Source organism: Apodemus sylvaticus, chromosome 2 (assembly GCF_947179515.1).
Source record: "Apodemus sylvaticus chromosome 2, mApoSyl1.1, whole genome shotgun sequence".
Lineage (NCBI taxonomy): Eukaryota > Metazoa > Chordata > Mammalia > Rodentia > Muridae > Apodemus > Apodemus sylvaticus.
This window is the reverse complement of record NC_067473.1, coordinates 7,402,332-7,423,031: the sequence shown is the minus strand read 5'-3', so window position 1 is coordinate 7,423,031 and position 20,700 is coordinate 7,402,332. Positions and strand designations below refer to the sequence as shown.

Below are 20,700 nucleotides of genomic sequence, written 5' to 3'. Positions count from 1 at the left end.
TATCACTGGGTAAGGCTTGATTTTCTAAGTCATCAAATGTCAGGGACTACTGAAGTAAAGGAAAAAAACCTCTAAATTTATGTTTACTCAGTACTTAAGCAGGGCAGGGCTGATTTTGAGTGTTTGGTTGCTATATTCTTCAGCACTGCTCTGTTCTCAGAATAAATACAAATGTCTCTACAGAACAGAAGAAAGGCTGAGAAAGCTACAGACACAATTGGTTCCTCTTTTATTTTCTTTATCCAGTATGGCAGCAAAGAAGTCTTGCAGTTGTGGTGAGTGAAGGGCGGAGGACCCGCCTCCCACTGTGCCAGTAAAATGGAAAGCACCATTCTGTGCGCAGAGCTAGTAAGTCAGATAAGCAGAAATCTTAAGGTTATTTAAATACAATTAATCAAACACTTGGGAGAAGAGATTAAGCTTTTAGTACAAAAAAAATAGTGTAGCAAATAAATGCAAATATATCCAAATACATAGGATAATGTTAAATAAGAACAGAGAAAGCAGAAACATCTATTTTAAGAAATAAAAATTTATATAGTAACTCATGTTCTAAAATGTTTTCAATAATGTTCACATAAGTAAAAATAAATCTACAGGAAATTCTGAATGTTTTTATTAAATTATGTACAACTCAATATAAAATCACCCAGAAACTGCATATAATTGAAAATATACCTGCCAACTTGCATCCTGCATGAAACTGTTTTAAAAGATTTTATTGTTTCCTTACCTCTCACCCATTTCTTGATATTAATTCTTAGCACATCTTTATAACTGTCATGTTAAATAATTACATGTACAAATCACAATAAGTTATCTTAAATTTATTTTTCAAAGATGAATAAAGTAAGATCAATGTTTATGTAAATATGCACAGTTCAATGTTTTCACTTCTTAAAAATCAGTTTTCCTTTTCAGAATCCCCTTTACAACTTGGTGAGGATGGTTTTAGAAGTAAACTAGCAGTTCCGTCCTTCGGGGATGAGGGAAGCCATGCAGCTAAGGTTTTAAAGTGAGTAAGAGGTGACAGCTGGAAAGAACCGCACTGTGTTCCTGCTTTAAAGAGCAAATGGTCCACATTTTCCCAACAAGTTAATAATTTTTCATCAAACATGGGAAAAGAAAAAAAAAACAAAAAAAATTGTAACATGGATTTACTATGCTTGTGGAGAAACTCACTTGATTTTATCTTTGAAGAGGGTTTTTTGAGGTCCAACCTGATCAAATTAAAAATGTGAAGGTAATGCCTGGAAGGTGTCATTTGCTGCATGGGTGTGGTGTGCTGCATGGGTTTGGTGTGCTGCATGGGTGTGGTGTGCTGCATGTGGCACACCCATTCCACACGTGGAACTAAGGAGAAGAAGACAAGGCAGCAGGGCACACCCCTGTCAGGGCACCATCTGTGCAACAGGAAGGCATGCTGCACTTACCTCAGTGAGAACTTTAAAACATATGCGTAAGAATGACTACAGGGAGCATAAGGATAAAGATCAGGTACGACACACCTCAGAGTCTGACACACTCAAAATGTTTTCGAAATACAGAACATCTGAACATCCTTGAAACTTGAAATGTTCAGTGTGCTGCTCCCCCCTCCTCACCTAGACATGAGGCATTATAAAGTATACTCAGTACAATGATTAATTACTGTCAAGAATTATTTTCAGATCTCAAAACCTTAAATCTTCCTGAACATGTTATTTTTATAGTTTCAATACAGAAGTGATTCAAATGAAATAAAATAAAAATAATTTTTTGTGCTAACTTAAGTAGATGGTTTTGCTTTCACTCAAACAAACCAAATTTGGAAAAAATTCAAAATCACTTTCTTTGTAAATACTAGGGACAGTGTTAAAGCTGGGTTCTACTGAAACTTAAAGCTGCAATACAACAACACTGCCATCTAGTGTCCATAAAAGACCAAAAAGAACGTCCAATACAAATGCTTTTGATGTGTTAAATTGTGCTTCTGGTGGGCAGGAGTATTTGACAGTGAATAAAAGGAGAAAGAAGAAAAACATAACCAACACTGACAGCCACTGATGACCAAAGGCAAAGGGAAATGACACAACTTCCTTGTTGTCTCACGACCAGATTTGTTCTTGAACACAGTGCATGTTTTTTCTTAGGTATTTTTTTTGACCAGGCAGAAGCAAAGATCAAATCCTTAAGTCTAGGTGTATTTATCCCCATGGTTTTTCCTATCTTTTATATCCTAATAAAACACTATAAATACCAAATGTTAATGAGAAGAGGTAACAAAAGATCAACAACTTCCACTGCCACAAGTTACCAGATAAAGACACACTCTGAGCCAGACTGTTCCTATGTTAGTACCAATAATGTACTCACACGGATCGGTGGCACTGGTCACACTGTTCATTATAGTCAAGACCCAGAACACTTGGTAAATCTCTACATCAGAAACCACTCACTGAATATAACTTTTATTTTTCTGTAGAGAGTATAACTGCTCAGTCTATTTCTAAACAAGTAAGATGCCCGAGTAACTCGAAGCACATTCAAGGTGTGCTGTGTGGCAGGGGTGACACAGCAACAGCAGCAGCAGTGTTGCAATGACGGCTACAGCGACCACTATTACCACACAGCCACATCACATCCGATGCCAGCCAAGCTCCTAGAACAGCAGCCGCGACAAGCCTTTCCTTGCTTAGTTCCCTAACTTTGGTCCTGCCCCCTGCTCTTCTCTGAACTGTATCCAAATGTCAACTGATTGCATTGCTTTTCCTTTTTGCACAATTATTGTTTAAGTATATTAGAAATACTAAAGAACCAAAGACCTGTGCTCAGGCTTTCCAGCCAAGCTCCACCTTTCTCCTCAGCTGCCACATCTTTCATGCGATGCAGAAGTAATTGTTTTCTGCATTTAGTCCCTCACGAGCCTCTCCATGTCTCTTTAGAGCCTTCCAATACTATTTTTATGTATCCTTCCTCACTGTCCCCCACAATTAAGTTGCAAACTCCAAAGTTTTAAAAAATTATCCTTGTTTGGTTCTCAAAAAGGTAATTTGGGGCACCTAAGAATTACAGTCACATACACCATAACGGTGCTTCTTTTCAGCTTGGAAAAGTCTTCTCTTCTACCCAAGCTGAATTTGTTTAAAGGTAATAGCACCCGATTTCCACTTCAGTTACTGTAGTAGCAGAAACCAATAAGAGCCATGTATGTTGTATGTAGAAAGTTACTAAGAGCAACGAAGGCTAGATATGTGCTACAAACTTAGGAACCCAGAACTCAGAAGGGAAAGGCAAAGGGATTGTAAAAACAGTAGGGGCAACATGACAAAATCCTGTCTCAACAAAAGAATCAAGCAGAAAGGCACTAATGAAGTCTAAGCTTGACTAGATAATGACCATAACTTCAGAAACAGCAAGGTTTTAAAATATAGAAAAAAACTTTTAACACAGATTAAAACTGAATTAAGTTTTTCAAACTTTCAGCACCTGCTAATTGTTTATACAGCCTAACAACTGACTAGAATACCTTCCTTCAACTGCAGACTCTGTGTACACACTAACTTTCTATAGATGTTCATATAAAGTCCTATGTTATAAAGACAATGATCTAGAGATCCAATGTCAAGAATGTTGACACTACTATCTATTTTTAGTACTTTAAGTCTCTAGTGAATTAAAAGCTATCATCACGTTACAAATCTGACATCTAGCCCAAGATCATATTATAGCGAATTACTATGCAAGTTTAACTATTTACATATTACCAACCATAAAATATATCCCATAATACAAACTGCTCACTGCACCTGACATGACTGCACTCTAAGAGATGCCATTTAAGTCATTTTGCCTTTTCTATTCATAATACATGGCAAGTCTTTCTGAAACATTTAAGAAATCTAGCATGACTATACTTATGGAATTTTCTTTAAAGGTGAATGAACTACTTAAAAACAATATCCCCAAACCAAAATACTCATTTTCTATTTCTGAGCTTATGCTGCCATCTAGTGAAATGCTGAGAATTTAGCTATTCTGCTGTAAAACAGACCAAATAATAGTAATAGCACAGCAACCTTAAAAGTATATTCATGAGAAATAAAGACAGAGATAATTTTCCCACACATTTAAAAGATGCTTCCATTAAATTATGCTTATATAGTATAGTTCATCAATCATCAAGCTACTTATTTATTCAGCAATAATTTTTAAAATAACTTTACTGAAAAAAGAAAATGAATCAGAAACATTAAAATGATTCTGTTATCATTTATAACTTCTGCGATTAATCCCAAAGAGTCCGTGTTTGGAATTCTAATACACTGCCCATCAGAATCCTCAGGAGGCGCGCTGAAGGACCCCAGAGATGCCAAAGGAGAAGGTGCACAAGCCCATGTAGAAAACAGCATATATATATATATATATATATATATATATATATATATATATATATATATATATATATATATACACACACACACACACACACAATAAACCCCATCTTCAATATACTTCAAATCATCTGTCACTTATAAAACATAATTTAATGTGCTATATAAACAGTTGTTACATTATATTAATATTTGTATTAAATAATAAAAATAAATGGCCTGCAATGCTCAGAACAGAAGAAAATCGCTGTCTTCTTTTTCTGACTATAGTTGGCTGAATATATAAATCCCAAACCTAGCTCTAAAAAGGGCCAATTGTACTTACTAAGAACAATACTCACTGTACAGTTGAAATGTTAACATTGGTTGAGCAAATGTCTCTATGCAAATTTCCACACCACCTGAAGAACTGCCTGGGAGTGGCAGGAGAGAACCCAGCATGAAGCCTACCTGGGAAAAGATATTTGCTGTTGGAGCCACTCTGCTGTCCACTATACTATACAATATTGCTAATAATCTGTCCAGTGGAAATGGCTTTGGTCCAAGAAGATGATTGCTTGTCTGTAGAGAAAAGAGAACAAAAGGAACTTTTTCTTATACCACAACGCATGCTTTCTATACTATAAATTTCCAGTAGTAATATATTTACACTTTTCTCTCAAATATACTAACAAACTTAACCTACAGTCCTTAAAACATTACCTGTTGTCATGATTTGTCTTTTGGCATGTTTATTAGCATCCATAAACTATACATAACAATGGGTTTCATGATAACATTCTGCTACACATGGGTAATGCAGTTGATCACATTCACACACACCATTTGCACTCTCTTACTGCCCTCCCACTCCTACAGACTCTCTTCTTCCTATCTAATCTTCCTTTATGTCCAACACAGTGTTAGCCCAATGAGTTGTTTTTTTTTTTTTTCAAGGTTGTTGGAGCAGAGCTGCTGAAGAAATCTCTCTCCCTCCTCAAGCACTCCTGCCAATCCCGTGCTTCAGGCCCTACCTTGTGCAGATAATGCCATAATGACCTTAAATTTCCCTTGTACTAATAAACATAAAAGAACTCAGCCATTTGTGGTCTTGACTCTACTATCCTGTTACACACATTCCCAAATATTTTTTCAAGACAATGTATAAGCAAAACTAAAACCTTTTATAAATTTATGTGTATGTGTGTTGCCTGAAAGTATGCATGTGCAGCGGAGGCATGCTGGTGGTTGCAGAGGTTGGTGAGGTGCTGGGTTCCCTGAAACTGGAGGTGCACAGCTGTGATCACTACGGGGAGCACCCGATGCTCTTCACTTCTGAGCATCTCTCTAGCTCCCAAACCCAGTTCTTAATTGCCGGACTTCAGACCAATTCTTGGAAAAAGTTCAACATAGTTTTGAAAAGATCAAGAACTAAAAATACCATCTTAATTTAGCAAAGTAATAAAGTTGTATGATTTCTAAATAAGTGGTCAGCCTAAAATAATTTTATAAAAATTTTAAAGATAGCAAATGCTCATAGTTGTGGATATTCATATGGCACAATCACATGCCATTAGAGAAATCACAATACTGAAATTCCATTCTATTAGCAGATAACTTTAAAAGCAGGTTAAAATTATAAGAGCTTCCTATTAACAGTGGAAAATAAATTGGGAAAATATATCTCTAAGAGTAAATACATATTTAAAAGAATAATGTAACAAAAAAAGCCCAAAACCCAATCAAAGAATACAAAAGCAGTATTTGCTTCAATTATTTACAGAGAGTTTGAGATTATTTTCCTGTTCTTAAATTTTGCATGCTTTTTCTACCAAATAGTTCAGACACTATTTGGTAAAGCAGAGGAAAGCAGAGGTTTAATACAACAAATACCAACACACTCTCTACCCAATTTTATCAAAAACAAATATTATACAATATATGCAGAGAAATAAAATCTCAGAACATGTTACTAACAAGTTGAAGTCCACTAACTGTCCCTGGAAAGAATTCCAATCTAACACATGGTTCTTATCCTCACACTGGTCTTCACAACAGTCCTGCGTATATATCTGTTAGAGGCATGTAGCACCAGATGACTTTCAATCCCATATCAGTTGTATCATTTTTGATGTAGCTTTATACCGCATGGCCTTTTCCTTTAAACACTGCATCTTCTGAGATTTATCTATATTTTATATATTTTACAGCACTGAAGTGGAAATTTCTTGTTTCTTTGGAGACTCAGTTGTGTCATGTGATGTTTTTCTGGAAGCTGTTTTATGAGAGGATGGTTTTGTTGAAGCAGACACATGGGAGGATGTCTTGCTGAGAAAACATGTGGTGTTTTCTGGAAGCAGCCTGGAGAGGGGGCATGTGACGTTTTGCTAGAGTGGACACTTGAGAGAACAGGTACTGATAGGAAAAGGGATAAATATTTCCCCACAGACCATGGACAACACTGCATAGCATTGGTTCGCCTTGCCACTCTTTGCTCAATATGCTGTGTGGTACTGGTTTGCCTGGACTTTTTTGCTGATCATCTTTTATTGTGACTTCATAGAGAAAAACACACCCAGGAACTTCTGGAGGCTTCCTGCAACTTCCATGGACTTGGGCAGATAGGCAGAGCCTTGCTGTTTCTCTGGATCGAATGACCACTGCTGATTTGTGAAGAGTATTTGCTGCTGATTCATGTGAACTGAACTGAACGGATATCCTGACAATAAAGAATGGATTCATCACAACGAAGTATCCATCCTCCTTTGCCTTATTAGCCTTTCCTTTCTACTACCTCTGGTGGGTGGTGGGCTAGAAGGGAGGTTAAAATGTTTGAATACACTTATTAAAGTAGGTTTTGGGCTGGAGAGGTGGCTTAGTGGTTAAGAGCACTGACTGCTCTTCCAGAGGTCCTGAGTTCAATTCCCAGCAACAACATGGTGGCTCACAACCATCTGTAATGAGATCCGATGCCCTCTTATTGTGCGTCTAAAGACAGCTACAACGTACTCAGATAAATAAAATAAATCTTAAAGAAAAATTCAAAGTATGTTTTGAGAAATATAAGCCTACAGAGCCCTAATCTATTCTTAAATCTTTTCCATTTTTATGACTATAAGGCTACCATATTTATTTAAGAAAGCCATCACTACTACAGACATGTTGCAATTGGCAATCCTGCACCTCTCTCCTGTGCACACATACACATGTACTTCTGTAGGGACAGTGCCAGGAGTTTGTCAACAGTATTATTTATTTGTTTGTTTTCCCTTCTTGAGCACATAGGAAGACTTAGTGTCTCCATTTTTGCAGATGGATGGAGGCCATTTAGCTGAGTTCTGGCTACTGGGATATGAGCAGAAGTGATATAAGTACTTCCAAGAAAAGACTTTTCAAACCACTGGTCCTCCCCATCCTTGCTCCCTTTGCTGTTACATCAGGCCACTGTGTTTCACTTAGCATCACTGTTGGATGGAGGAGGCCACGCAACTCTTATTTGGTTACACTGTGAGCAACATATAAGTTCTGTCCTGGTAAGCTGTTCAGAGTCTTGGGATTTCTTTTTCCTGCAGTACAACCTAGCCTTAGTCTTGACCAATACACACATTTCATTTGTATTTAATTTGATGAGATACTAGAATCATCAGTCTTCAGTTCTGACAATCCAGGACTGGAATGCGGTTGTAATGCACACTGCTTGTTAGTATTTGAGTTCCCGTTTGTATCACTTCCTCCTTTGTCTTTCTGTAATGGGTTTGTAAAACAGCTCACAAATTCTAAACAGCTGCCTACTGTATGAGTTCAAGAGTGCAGTAAATATTAACAAAGGCTTTGTTGTAGACCCTAGAATTGGGTCCTGGCTCAAACTATAAAAAGGTGGGGGAAATTATTGAATTTCCTCAAAACTGAAGAAAAGACAAAGCTGAAAAAATTACCCTTGGAATAAAGTATATAGAGACCACAGGATATAAAGAATGTGAATGGCTTTGAAAAGGATAACAATGTCTAATGTATCTACCTACTCAACAGCTCAAGAAGACAAATCAGAGAAAGGGAAGAAGTGGCAACATATGAAACGCCAATGTTCAGAGGCAAAACTAATTCAGGATAATAAGAAGGCCAACCCTAGATAACTGCAGCACAACTGCAACAGCAACAAAGCGGCACAGCTGCAGCAGGAACAAAGCAGAGTTGCTATAACAGGAACAAAGCAGCACAGCTGCAGCAGGAACAGCAGACATAATGGAGAGCAGTGAAGCATGCACACATCAGAAAAGGAGAGGCTGAAACCTTTTTATAACAGCAACAATGAAAGGCAGAAGACAATGAAATCAAGTTTTGCTTCTTAAAGTCCTGAAAACCCCAGTGGTTAAGAAGAGTGAAGAAGAGCTCACAGTATCAACAGTGTGAGCTTCAGTTGTAGCTCTCCACCTCAGCCCAGAGTCCACAGCAGTCTGGGGACACGAAGCAGCTGGGGCTACCTACCTTTTAAGTATATTCACTGGTTTTAACCTGGACTCACTAACCCTCTGTTAAAAGTACTCAGTGAATATAATAACTGAGCTTTTCTAGATTCTTCAGACAAAATTAGCTTGGTTTTGAATTGTGGTTTGAACTTCCTTTGATCTGCTTATAAATATACATCTACTCTGTGAAATCTCATAAATGTTCCCACATGTGATCCCTTTCTTTACTCTGGAGTTTTGTTTTGTTTTGTTTGAGACAGAAACTCACTATGCAGCCCTGGCTGGCCTGATACTTTCTGCATAGACCAGACTGGTCTTGAACTCATAGGGATCTGTCTGCGTCTTTGACTTCTGAGTGAAAGTCTTGGGATTAAGCACATTAAAAAGGTATACAAATTATTTGCTTATAATAATCATAAACAAACTCATTAAAAAACATTCTTTGACCCCATCTTATCATTTATTAAAAACAAACTAATTTGTATAATAGTGAGATATATGTTTACATAAATAATTAAATTGTAAAAAAAAATAATTAAATTGTTGCTGAATATTTGATGCAAGATGTAGAGCTGTTTCAACGTTTTGCAAAGTTGATCAGTATTTTGGTTTTATACTCATTGCAGTGAGAACATCATTTTTCAAACACACATCAGACAAAATGGCAGAAGCATTTGGAAGGGATTTTCTGGAATTGCTTGAAATTCTGTCTTAAGTCCTATCTAAATTTCATTTTATTCAAACAAGCAGGCCAAACAATAATTTTTAAAAGTCAAGTATTCTAAACTGAAATAATCCAAAGATAAACTAAATTGATACTTATATGCTGAGAAACAATGGTAGAAAAATATTGAAGATTTTATTTCCTGTAATTAAGCTATTATATTTTTTAAGAGCAGGAAACTGCATGTGTAGTAAAAACACTGCAATTCATAACAAACAAGTGTCTTAAATCTGAACATGTGTTTCACACAGCATGACATCATTCCAAGTTCTGTGATGCAACATGGGCCAACTCTGAGATAATTGCAGGTTTGATTTTAAATTAATGTTTGGCTGTTGAATGTTTAGGAATCTTCTACTATAGACAAAGGGAGTCAAGAACTTTTTATAAAAGTTTTGTATTCTTCACCTCCAAATTTAACATCGTTGAAATCAAATCTCTTACCTGCTTAGTGTTTATGGTTTATCATTTTTATTTCACCAATGGATTTGAGGGGGGGAGAGGGTTGTGAAGTGGAAAGGAAGAAAGTAACAAAGAGAACTTTTCCATCAAGTAAATTATTAAAAGCTCTGTCAACTCAGTTTTATGTCTAGCACCCACTTCTTTCAATTTGCTTGAAACAGTGTACTTAATATCATTAGATGGTAACATTATCACCAGAAAAAGTTCTTATATGCACATAAAATTACACATTCATCCATTTCCTTAATGATCCTAAATGCATAAATTTTGCTAAATTCAAAAGTTAAGAGAATTTAAATATGAATACCTTCTCATGTTTCTTTAGAAAGTTAGTTTTCTTGATTTTCCCATGATGCTGTAATGAAGAAAAATAATTTTTTAGACTAAGAAGCTTAAACTAGAATAAACACGTTGTTAAAAATGTGGTATACATGTTCATTTTACACACACACACACACACACACACACACACACACACACACACACACACACACACGCGTCAGGGGTTAGTTACCCTTACCCCCAAAAGACTAGTAACTAATGACCTAAAAACCAAAACCAAAACCCCCCCAAAAATTAATAATTTAAGTTTTAAGTCCACACAAATGTTTTACGTGCAGAGAAGAAAGCAGCGTTAGGCTTAGTGTTACAGATGGCTAGAGTTCAGATGCCCAGAACTTATACAAACATGCACGCTGATGGGTGTGGCTGCCTGCCTGCAACTCTAGCCTTGGGAAGAGGACACAGAGCCAGAGCAAACTGGCTAGCAAAATTCACCAGTCTGTGAGTCTGGGGCTTGATGGAGAGACCCAGGATGATTTCAAAATCCACATGTGTATACATACATGTGCATGTTCAACTTGTCCACACACATGTGCACACAATCATGAATATATGCATACACGCATAAAAATGGAAGAAAAAAATGTTTTGAAGGAGTGAAATGTTTTAGTCCTTATTTCCTCTCTTCTGTAAACTACCTACTTTCTCCCAAAGTGACTGTGATTGTAGAGCCATTAACAAGTCCAAATTGTATATTTAGCATCTCCTAGTCTAACCTTGGCCCCTTAGACCTGAGATACAGAAGAACTTAAAAGCTATCATTCCTTGGTTTCAACAGAGGACTGAAGACCATTCAGACAGCACCATATTCCATAGATGTTCAAGTTCCTTATGAAAAAATCAGTATGCCAGTTATATAATACACTCTGTTCTTCGAATCATCTTTAGATTAGTCAATACAATTTAAATGCTCTAAAAATAAATGAAATTGTATTTTATTTATAGAATGACCAAAAATTGTTTTTCATGTTCAATATATATACAATAGTTTTGAAGCTCGTATGTTTGAACCTGCAAGAATAACTGTACTACTAGCATTTTTCAAAAACACAGATGTTACTATTACCTTTAGGAAGAACCTCCTGTCAGTTCTCGCTGGGTTATAAGAGGCAAGGTATGCAGCAATAAGAATGAACTTGGAGTAGTATGGGAGCTCCACGTGGGTGTACGCCGAGAGACCTATATAACGACCACCAGAACAGCGCGCATCAGTGCCTTCCCAGCTTCCCCACTGCCTGCCCGCCCGCCCGCCCGCCACAGCTGTGCTTAGCTACCGGCACCACCATGCTGAGCGCTAGCAATGGCGCGCCTTGCTTGCTCCACTTGACTGTCTCTTCCCAATTTGGAGTCTCAATGCTATTACTTCTTCCTTTAATATTATTTTCTCCATTAACTCTCCTGAAGACCTTATATGACCACAAAAATAGAAAATTTTACCTCTATTCCAATGCGCTCCCTTACTTACACACACACACACGAAGAAAAAACCTCATATAATAGTATGTAATGTTAAAAGCTACTCAAGATAAAAAGAATAACTCATATTGACAGATATTAGATATGAAGCCATATCTAGTATGCACATAATGCCAATTCTGTGTACACAAGACAGGATCTGATACTTAGTGTGTGCCACAGTCTGTGGGAAGCCTTTCATATCACTTCACATCTCTGTAGTAGTTTAAAGCCAGCTATTCCTCTCATTGTAAACATGAATAAACAGCTTAGTCCGCAGCCACCCAGAAGTAGTTCAGATGCATTATAGCATCTGTTCTAACTCTAGTCACTCATCATTCTTCCCTACAACTAGCAATCACCTGTAAATCAGCTCAAGTGCTCAGAAACCAAGAGACGAAAACTAAAAAGTTCAATACCACATCATACCCTTCTTAAAAGAAAATAAGAGCAATTGAAAATATAACCACTAAAGAACCCAAGTTATTAAAAAGTTGCATTTTATTTCATGAATAAATTCATAAAATATTCCATGTGCTGAGTTAAAGTTGTGTCATATAATTGGAATATTTAGGTGACAACATCAAAAGAAATAATTGATTTTTCATATAATAGACTCTAATACTTAAAAAACACAAAATTGGTGTTCAGTTGAAGGAAAATTACTAATGAAAGTATTATAACTTGGCATTGTTACTGAAGGCTGTCTAAGAGTAGGCACTGAATCTCCAGCAGTACGAACAGGGCCCAGTAACCACCTCAGGGTTTCTTTGATACCTTTCAGTTGTCCTGGGTCTGTGTCATCTTTCTGTAACTTTTCCCACTGGGAACTAAAATAAAACACAAGAGCACAAACAGATTGAGAGACACAAGAAATTAATATATGGTAATGAAAAGCTCCACAGAAACTACCACTTAAACCCTTGAGGACATAGGCACAGGGGAAAAGTTCCTGAACAGAACACCAATAGCATATGCAAGATCAAGAATTGACAAATGGGATCTCATAAAATTACAAAGATTCTGTAAGGCAAAGGACACCGTCAAAAGGACAAAACGGCAACCAACAAATTGGGAAAAGATCTTCACCAACCCTACATCCGATAGAGGGCTAATATCCAATATATACAAAGAACTCAAGAAGTTAGACCCCAGGGAACAAAATAACCCTATTAAAAAATGGGGTATAGACCTAAACAAAGAAATTTTGCCTGAAGAAATTCGGATGGCCGAGAGAAACACCTTAAGAAATGCTCAACATCATTAGCCATTAGGGAAATGCAAATCAAAACAACCCTGAGATTTCACCTCACACCAGTCAGAATGGCTAAGGTTAAAAACTCAGGAGACAGCAGGTGTTGGCAAGGATGTGGAGAAAGAGGAACACTCCTTCACTGCTGGTGGGATTGTAAGATGGTACGACCACTCTGGAAATCAGTCTGGCGGTTCCTAAGAAAACTGGACATGACACTTCCGGAGGACCCTGCTATACCTCTCCTGGCCATATACCCAGAGGATTCCCCAGCATACAATAAGGACACATGCTCCACTATGTTCGTAGCAGCCTTATTTATAATAGCCAGAAGCTGGAAAGAACCCAGATATCCCTCAATGGAGGAATGGATACAGAAAGGAGTACTATTCAGCAATTAAAAACAATGAATTCATGAATTTTTTTAGGCAAATGGATGGAACTGGAAAATATCCTAAGCGAGGTAATGCAATCACAAAAGAATACACATGGAATGCAATCATTGATAAGTGGATATTAATTAGCCCTGAAGCTCTGAACACTGAAGATACAATTAGCATATTAAATGATTCCCATGAAGAAGGAAGAAGAGGGCCCTAATCCTGGAAAGGCTTGATCCAGCATTGTAGGGGAGTACCAGGACAGAGAAAAGGGAGGGGGAAAGATAGGAGAATGGATGGAGAGAAGAGGACTTATGGGACATATTGGGGGGGGGGAGCTGGGAAAGGGGAAAGCTTTTAGAATGTAAACAAAGAATATAGAAAATTAAAAAAAATAGAAAAATAATATATACACACAATATATGTTTATACCTGTACAAAATCATTTCATATATAGTAACAGTGTAACAAAATACTTAAATGTTAATTTTTCAGTAATTCTTTTACTCTGATCATAGGTGTAAAGCTATCAAAATTATAATAAACAAATATCATCAGCTACTCTGTAAGCTCCCAACAGCTCTAATCATCATATTGGACTTCACCATTGTCATTTTTTACAAAAGATGATATATCATATATGATTGCTTATCAAGCAATATATACTCACATACTGTTCTGCACTGTGTTTGCCTTTATTTTCATTTAGATAAAATTAAATTCAGTGTTTACTATCAATCTTTTGGGTAAACTTTCCTGGTATCTCTTTGTTGTGTCCAGACTTACCAGCAGATCTCTCAGAGGTGGTTTATGAAATGTTCCCTGTTTAATTCTGTTTTCTACAGTTTTAATACTTTAGTGACAGGTTGAAAATACAAATATTTGGCTTCACTTCTCTTTGAGTTTCTCAAAAGTGCGGATCAGTTTGCAAGGTTTATTAACTTTCTTTTGTAAGTGAGTTTTTGCTTAGAACACTAAAGGTGTTTTTCTTTTATTTTTAGTTTAAACAGTTTCCAAGTCTTAACAGTAGACTTAACAATGCTTCTTTCAAAGATGTTGAAAGTAATTATGTTGCTTTATGTGAGGAAAAAAATGCCTTAGCAGATGTGACTGAGTCAGATACTGAGATCTGAATTTCTATGGATTAGTCAAGTAGTCCAGGAGGAAGAATAGGTCATAAAGAAGAGAGAACGCTTGAACGCTGACGTGGAGAGGCAGTGAAAAGCCACACTGATGACAACGCCTACTAGATCTGCAGAAGGTATGGTAACTTAATAGAATGCAGCAGACAAGTAGTCTCTAAATCGATCATTCTACATAAGATAGGCTGTGAACACTTCTGGTGTAGAAAAGCATCTTCTTTTATTTCCCAGGTATTGGAGCTTTATAACTACACATTGTTTCCTGGCTCTGAGAGTGCTGATTATATATGCTGAATCTTCTCTTTCTATCATAAGTATGTGAAAAAGGAAAGGAAAACATGTATATACGTTGATTTTATATGAAGTTTAAGTAGTTAGATATGAAGTTTAAGTAATTTAGAAATTTGAAGTATTCTGGAATTTAGATTTTGGATCAGGGAGCTTAATCAGTAAATTCTATATAAGTATTCAAAAACAAACAAAACCCAAACACCTGCTGCCTATAACATTTCTAGTCCTAGCTCTCTGGGTAAGCAATATTTAATAGGTAAACACACCTTGAGATCTCCCTGAGATAAACAGTCTGCATTGCCTTCTTCAAATGAGGTTCAATATTTCTCCACAGTTTGCGAGTATCACGTTCACCTGCTACTCACAGGAGAGAATTTCAATAATTCAAATCTTGTATAATTTTTCTCACATGGAATATTAATAATTATAGTTAGTTACCTTCTCCTTTAACTACCGGTTCACAATATTTGGGGAAATTAAGCACTGCCTATGAATTTAAAAAGAGAAGATAAGAAGCAGAAAATAATTATAATTAGAAAACTTTTCATATACTTTATTACAAATTATGAAATTTTACTTAAATTCAATTTTAAGAAAAGTATCATTTTATAAAACAATAACAATATCAATAATGGTAGTACAACAGAAAACAAGCTATTGGCTAAATCCTACCTAATATATTAGGCTCAAATAAATAGCAAGGCATAATTTGTACTCTTAGTCATAATGATGTTTAATAAAAAGATCAAGGCCAGACAATTAACTGCTATTTTCCAGCATGTGAACACCATCATAAATTAAGCATCACCCAATTAAGGATGACTTAAAGTATCTGCACTGGTCGTTGCACATATGAGTTCTTGGCACTACCCCAGGCATGCTAAATCAATTGGAACATAATACCCAAGAATCTATTACATGTTTTAACAATGTCCCTAGAAATTTTATGCATTAAGTATGAAGGTTAACTAATCATGACTACTTACAAATTTTCCACATTACTATCCTACTGAAATGGAATTTTAGTAAATTGGTAAAATGTGTGTATATGTTTACACACTGAGGCAGAACTTATTAACATGAATTTGATTTTAAGTATTTGATGATGAAATGATTTGGTAATAGAGCCTAGAGAAGAGACAGACATAATGGTATAGCTGTGCAAATTCAAATGCAGAGGACAATAGTAAGTACTAAAATTAGCTTCAGAGAGAAAAAAATAAAAGAGAGCTATTTGCCTCAGCCAACTTCTTGCCTTAATTTTAGGTTTTCAGACCTGGGCACAGCACATAGTTACTAAGGCGTCACGTCAACAAAGCCCAGCCAAATTCTGTACTGCTCCTCAGCAGCGTGCCCATTTCTCCTACATTTCTTTCCCTAATGTCAGCAAATTTCTCCTACTTTGTATTAGGATTTTTGTCTTAATTTTCTATTAATGTGACAAAGCATCATAATCAAAACAACATATAGAAGAAAGCATTTATCTTGGGGCTCATATTTGTAGAGAGTTAGTCCAGGATCATCACGGTGGGGAGCATGGCACCAGGCCTGGTGGGCATGGCACTGGAGCAGCGGCTGAGAGCTTAGATCCTTATTTTCAAGTAGGAGACTAACTCAAAATGATGTGGACATTTTAGCACCTCAAAGCCCACCCCCAGTGACATACCTCTTCCAGTAAGACCACACCTCCTAAGCTTTTCCTGGATAGTTCCACCGACTGAAGACTAAATATTCAAACAATGAGCCTATCTATGGAGGCCATTCTCATTCACACCACCACAGATTCATTACCGCGAAATAGAAACTCAAACTCACCAGTACCTTAAGCAGAGGCGCTAGTTTCTAAGAAACACAGGGTAATGAGGCTGCACTTTTAGAGCACTTTGGTAGAAACATTAAGTGGTGGTTAAGGCATAGCTGGCAAATCTCAGCTACTTGGTAGCAAATGTGACCTTTCGTCTGGTGAAAAATTAGTTTTGTTAGTTTATTTCAAAAAGATTTTTATCTACAGTCAGGATGTTAGGCCTGAGACTGTCAGGTGGGCATGGGGGTCAAGGAATGAACATTCAATGGGCTTTAGCCTAAGACAGGTTGTAATGAGGCTCTGGACCTGCAACATTCCAAACTCTCCACAACTTCTAAAACTTCAGTCAGTTCGTACTGACACAGGTTCCTTCTAGGAATTTTCAAGCACCGAGATAAAGTATTAAGCACTAACTGCAGGTCTTGTTTGTTGAGCCAGCAGGCCCTAGGGTCACCCATCTCCACCCCTCAGTGAGTCACCTCCCTCAGCACCTTCACTGAAGCTCTAAAAGGGAACCAGACAGCCTCATCTCCTTCCTTTTACAGCTCCAAGACACATTTATAATAAGGGAAAGGTATAACTAACAATGAACACATTTTTTAATACAATTTCTTATCAGATCTCAGCTGGTGCTAACCCACAGACAGCAATCATTAGCCTCAAAATGCCTTTTCCAAATTTCTGACACATATTCTCAGCTTCTAGCTTATCTCAAAATTTTCTAAAGGATATACACACACATATATTGTATGTGTATGTGATGTGCACACACAAACTACTTACTCACCAGGTGTCTGAGCTCTTTTAGATCTCGACAGACAGTGTAGAAAACTCCAAGGAGAATATTAATGTAGGCAGCATAAAAATCAGCTGAATACTCTGGAGGATGATCGTGGGACAGGATCTTTTGAAGGTTGCCTGTTCACAGGACACAAAACTAACTTAAATGATCACTACAGAACCATAATCATTGTGCTCCAGAATTTTATAAATGTTTTTTTAAAAAACAAATATTTAGATTCAACAATAATTAAGAAATATAAAGTGGTTGTCAGTTAGGAAAGAGTAGTTACATGACAGAATAATTTGCATTTCTTTTTCTTCCTGGCACAAAACTTCATAAATGATGGGGGTTAAAAGCTTCTCCCACTAAGTCCCTCCTAAACATACCAGAGCTTACACTAATGAGGTGACCTGATTGGGCCTCTAGAGAGCTTACAGGCGACAGTAGTTGCTAGGGCCCTACTTCCTAGCCTTTAGGCTGAAGGCAAGTTCATCCCCCTGGGCAATGACTTAGTTAACTGGAACTACACAGAAGGGCTCCATGAGCTCCAGACACTGTACAGACTGCCAGTGTACCCATGAGCTGGGTAGTAACACCATGGCCACAGGGACAGCTTCCAGGCTCGGGACCTGCTGGAGCCTCAATTTTGTATTTTTCATACAACTGTTTCTGTTTTTTTTTTTTTCCCCTAATCTTTGACAATCTGACAGTAGTAAATACAGTACTAAGAAAGAAAATACAGAGCTTTCTTGAGTTCTGTGAGCCCTACAGGCAACCCAAGAACCAGAAGAGAGGACCACAGGAACATTAGTGTAGCCAGCTTTTAGAAGACAGTTCTGTCCTTGGAGCTGGCATCCACAGGAGAAAGCAGCTCTGTGAGACAGAGCCTTTAACCTGCGATTTCTAGCTCTGGAGAATGGTTTCACTGGAATTGACAAACAAGTGTCAAACTGGGCCAAACAGTTGAAGAATAGATTGTTGGATGAATTAAGAACAAAACAAAATAAAACATACAGTATTTGTTATCAGAAAGTATTCTCAGTACAAATAATTCAGATTTTGCCACTGACCAATTTCAGCCATGAGGAACACTCCAAGAATCAAAATTCTCAGTGAATTGCTATATAAACAATCAGTTCCTTGAGTACAGACTACTTACAAAATAAGTGAGGTCTCAAGTACTCAAAGTACTGAAGTACTCAAGTCATGTCTAATCTAATAGCCTAAGATTACTCAAAGTAATGAAAAAAATTGTGCCTAACAAATGCTGAACTATTGGATAGCACACACAGAGAAAATCATTTTGAATGGCTTGTGTGTCCTATAATTTTGCTTTTAGGGCATGATCTATCACAGAAATAAAAGTCACTCTAACATAGACAGAACTTTTCTGTAGGGAACAATTAACTGTGAATGAGTATGTTTAAACATCAAGCAAAAAGTAATAAAAGGCTGTAGTAACAGAAAAAAGCTAAAATTAGACCTGGAATAATAAAACAGGTGAGTCCTACTACCAACCCAGTTTGTGTTCCCTCCTTCCCTCCTCCCCTCCTTCCGTCCTTCCCTCCCTTCCTCCCAAACCCCAGCGTCTCTTTGTATTGCCTTAGCTATCTTTAAAAAAATCCCTATATAGAGCAGTCAGAGACTGGTCTGTGTCTGCCTCTGGAGTGTTGGGATTAAAGTTGTGCACCACTATACCTGGCTCAATCAGGTTTTCTAACCAGATGTGGTACAAAAAGAGCCTGAAAAAGCTCAGTAATCTCACTGAGTTGAGGAGAAAAAGGATGGTATGAGTTAAGACAGTCTGGATTTGCAGGCAGTGTATCCAAGGATATAGAGCCATCCTAGAGTGATGGAAAAAAGGGAGGGGCATAGAAACCTGCCAAATGATCTTGAGTTCATATACACTTATATATGAACAGAGTATAGCAAAAGGCCAAATAAGAACAACTTCTGTGGATCAGAGGGAAGTACAAAAACCAATTATTGAGAACTAAAGGTTGGACAATACCTAGTTCACATGGGTTTATTAATTTTTCATGTTATTTTTAGTCAGAATGCACAGACCATGATGAAGATGAGGCACTCAGTGAGATTCCAAAGGTGCTAGGTCTTAGAAAATTAGCCCTGCAATAAAAACTATTCTAGATCCCTTCTCCCAAAGCATATCAAATATGCTAAAAATGTTCAAATCACAATGTCTATAATTCAGTTTTTAAAAAAAGGTATATAGGTGGTGCATAATACTTGGGGGTGGGGGAGTTAGCAGAAAGAAAACCAAAATGGAAGAGCAGCAGGTTAGATTATTATTATAAATATGTTCATATGCTTAACAATATAGAAAAAAAGCAAGAAGGGCTCTATGATAAAAAATTCCGAAAGACGGCACGATTAACTTCAGGAAAAAACAAAACAACAAAACAAAACAAAACAAAAAAAACAAACAAAAGATGAATTTAAAGACAGAGAAATAAAAACTATGCCAACAAAAGTATTTAAATAAACTGCAGTGGGACAGGATCACATGACCTACAACAACCAATACAGCCCTGGGGAAAGTGAAAGCTGTGAGCGGGGACAACGTATGGAGAAATAATGAAGTTTGCTTAGGTCAGTGGTTCTCAACCTGTGGCTGTGACCCCTCTGCGGGCTGAACAGCCCTTTTACAGGGGTGGCCTAAGCCCATCAGAGAACACAGACCACCTGACAATACATAACAGTAGCAAAATTAGAGTTATGAAGTAGCAACAAAATAATTTTATGGTGGGGGTCACCACAACATGATGAACTGTGTTAAAGGTTTTCAGCATTAGGAAGGCTGAACATCGCTGGACTAGATGAAACTACATTTATAGATGCAGAATTTAAAAAAACACACTAGACAGAATATATGATAAAAGCTATTTTCTTTCTTATATTTCATTAAAACCAAAAGAATATTATAGGTTCCTAGTAAGCAGAACCAAGGGGCTTACAATAAGGAAGGAAAACAGAATATGGGTGAACACACAGCTTGTGAGGTAAGAAGTTATGTCACTGAAATTTTCAAATGGTTACAGAGCAGGACCTAACCTATGCTGATAATTAACCAAACCTAATGAAGCATATCATCATCTCTTCAAAGGAAGACCAAAACTAACAAAACCATCTTGTATATAGCAAAGACCAGTAAACAAGACTTTCACATTTGACCCTGGCTATAACTGGAAAGGTAGTATCCTTAAAAACAAAACATTAAAAAGGACA

The 20,700-nt window shown here is 37.0% G+C and overlaps 1 protein-coding gene across 1 annotated transcript in view; it reads right to left on the bottom strand.

Moving 5' to 3' along the window:
• Orc5 (origin recognition complex subunit 5) overlaps window positions 1-20,700 on the bottom strand; it is a 70,004-nt gene that overhangs the window by 17,795 nt on the left and 31,509 nt on the right. Inside the window, exons 6-12 of the mRNA XM_052173080.1 lie at window positions 17,458-17,588; window positions 15,305-15,353; window positions 15,133-15,223; window positions 12,579-12,631; window positions 11,413-11,525; window positions 10,312-10,359; window positions 4,824-4,934 (exon numbers count right to left, since the gene is read on the bottom strand). Coding sequence (XP_052029040.1) covers window positions 4,824-4,934; window positions 10,312-10,359; window positions 11,413-11,525; window positions 12,579-12,631; window positions 15,133-15,223; window positions 15,305-15,353; window positions 17,458-17,588 — 596 coding nt within the window. The remainder of the gene's footprint in view (window positions 1-4,823; window positions 4,935-10,311; window positions 10,360-11,412; window positions 11,526-12,578; window positions 12,632-15,132; window positions 15,224-15,304; window positions 15,354-17,457; window positions 17,589-20,700) is intronic.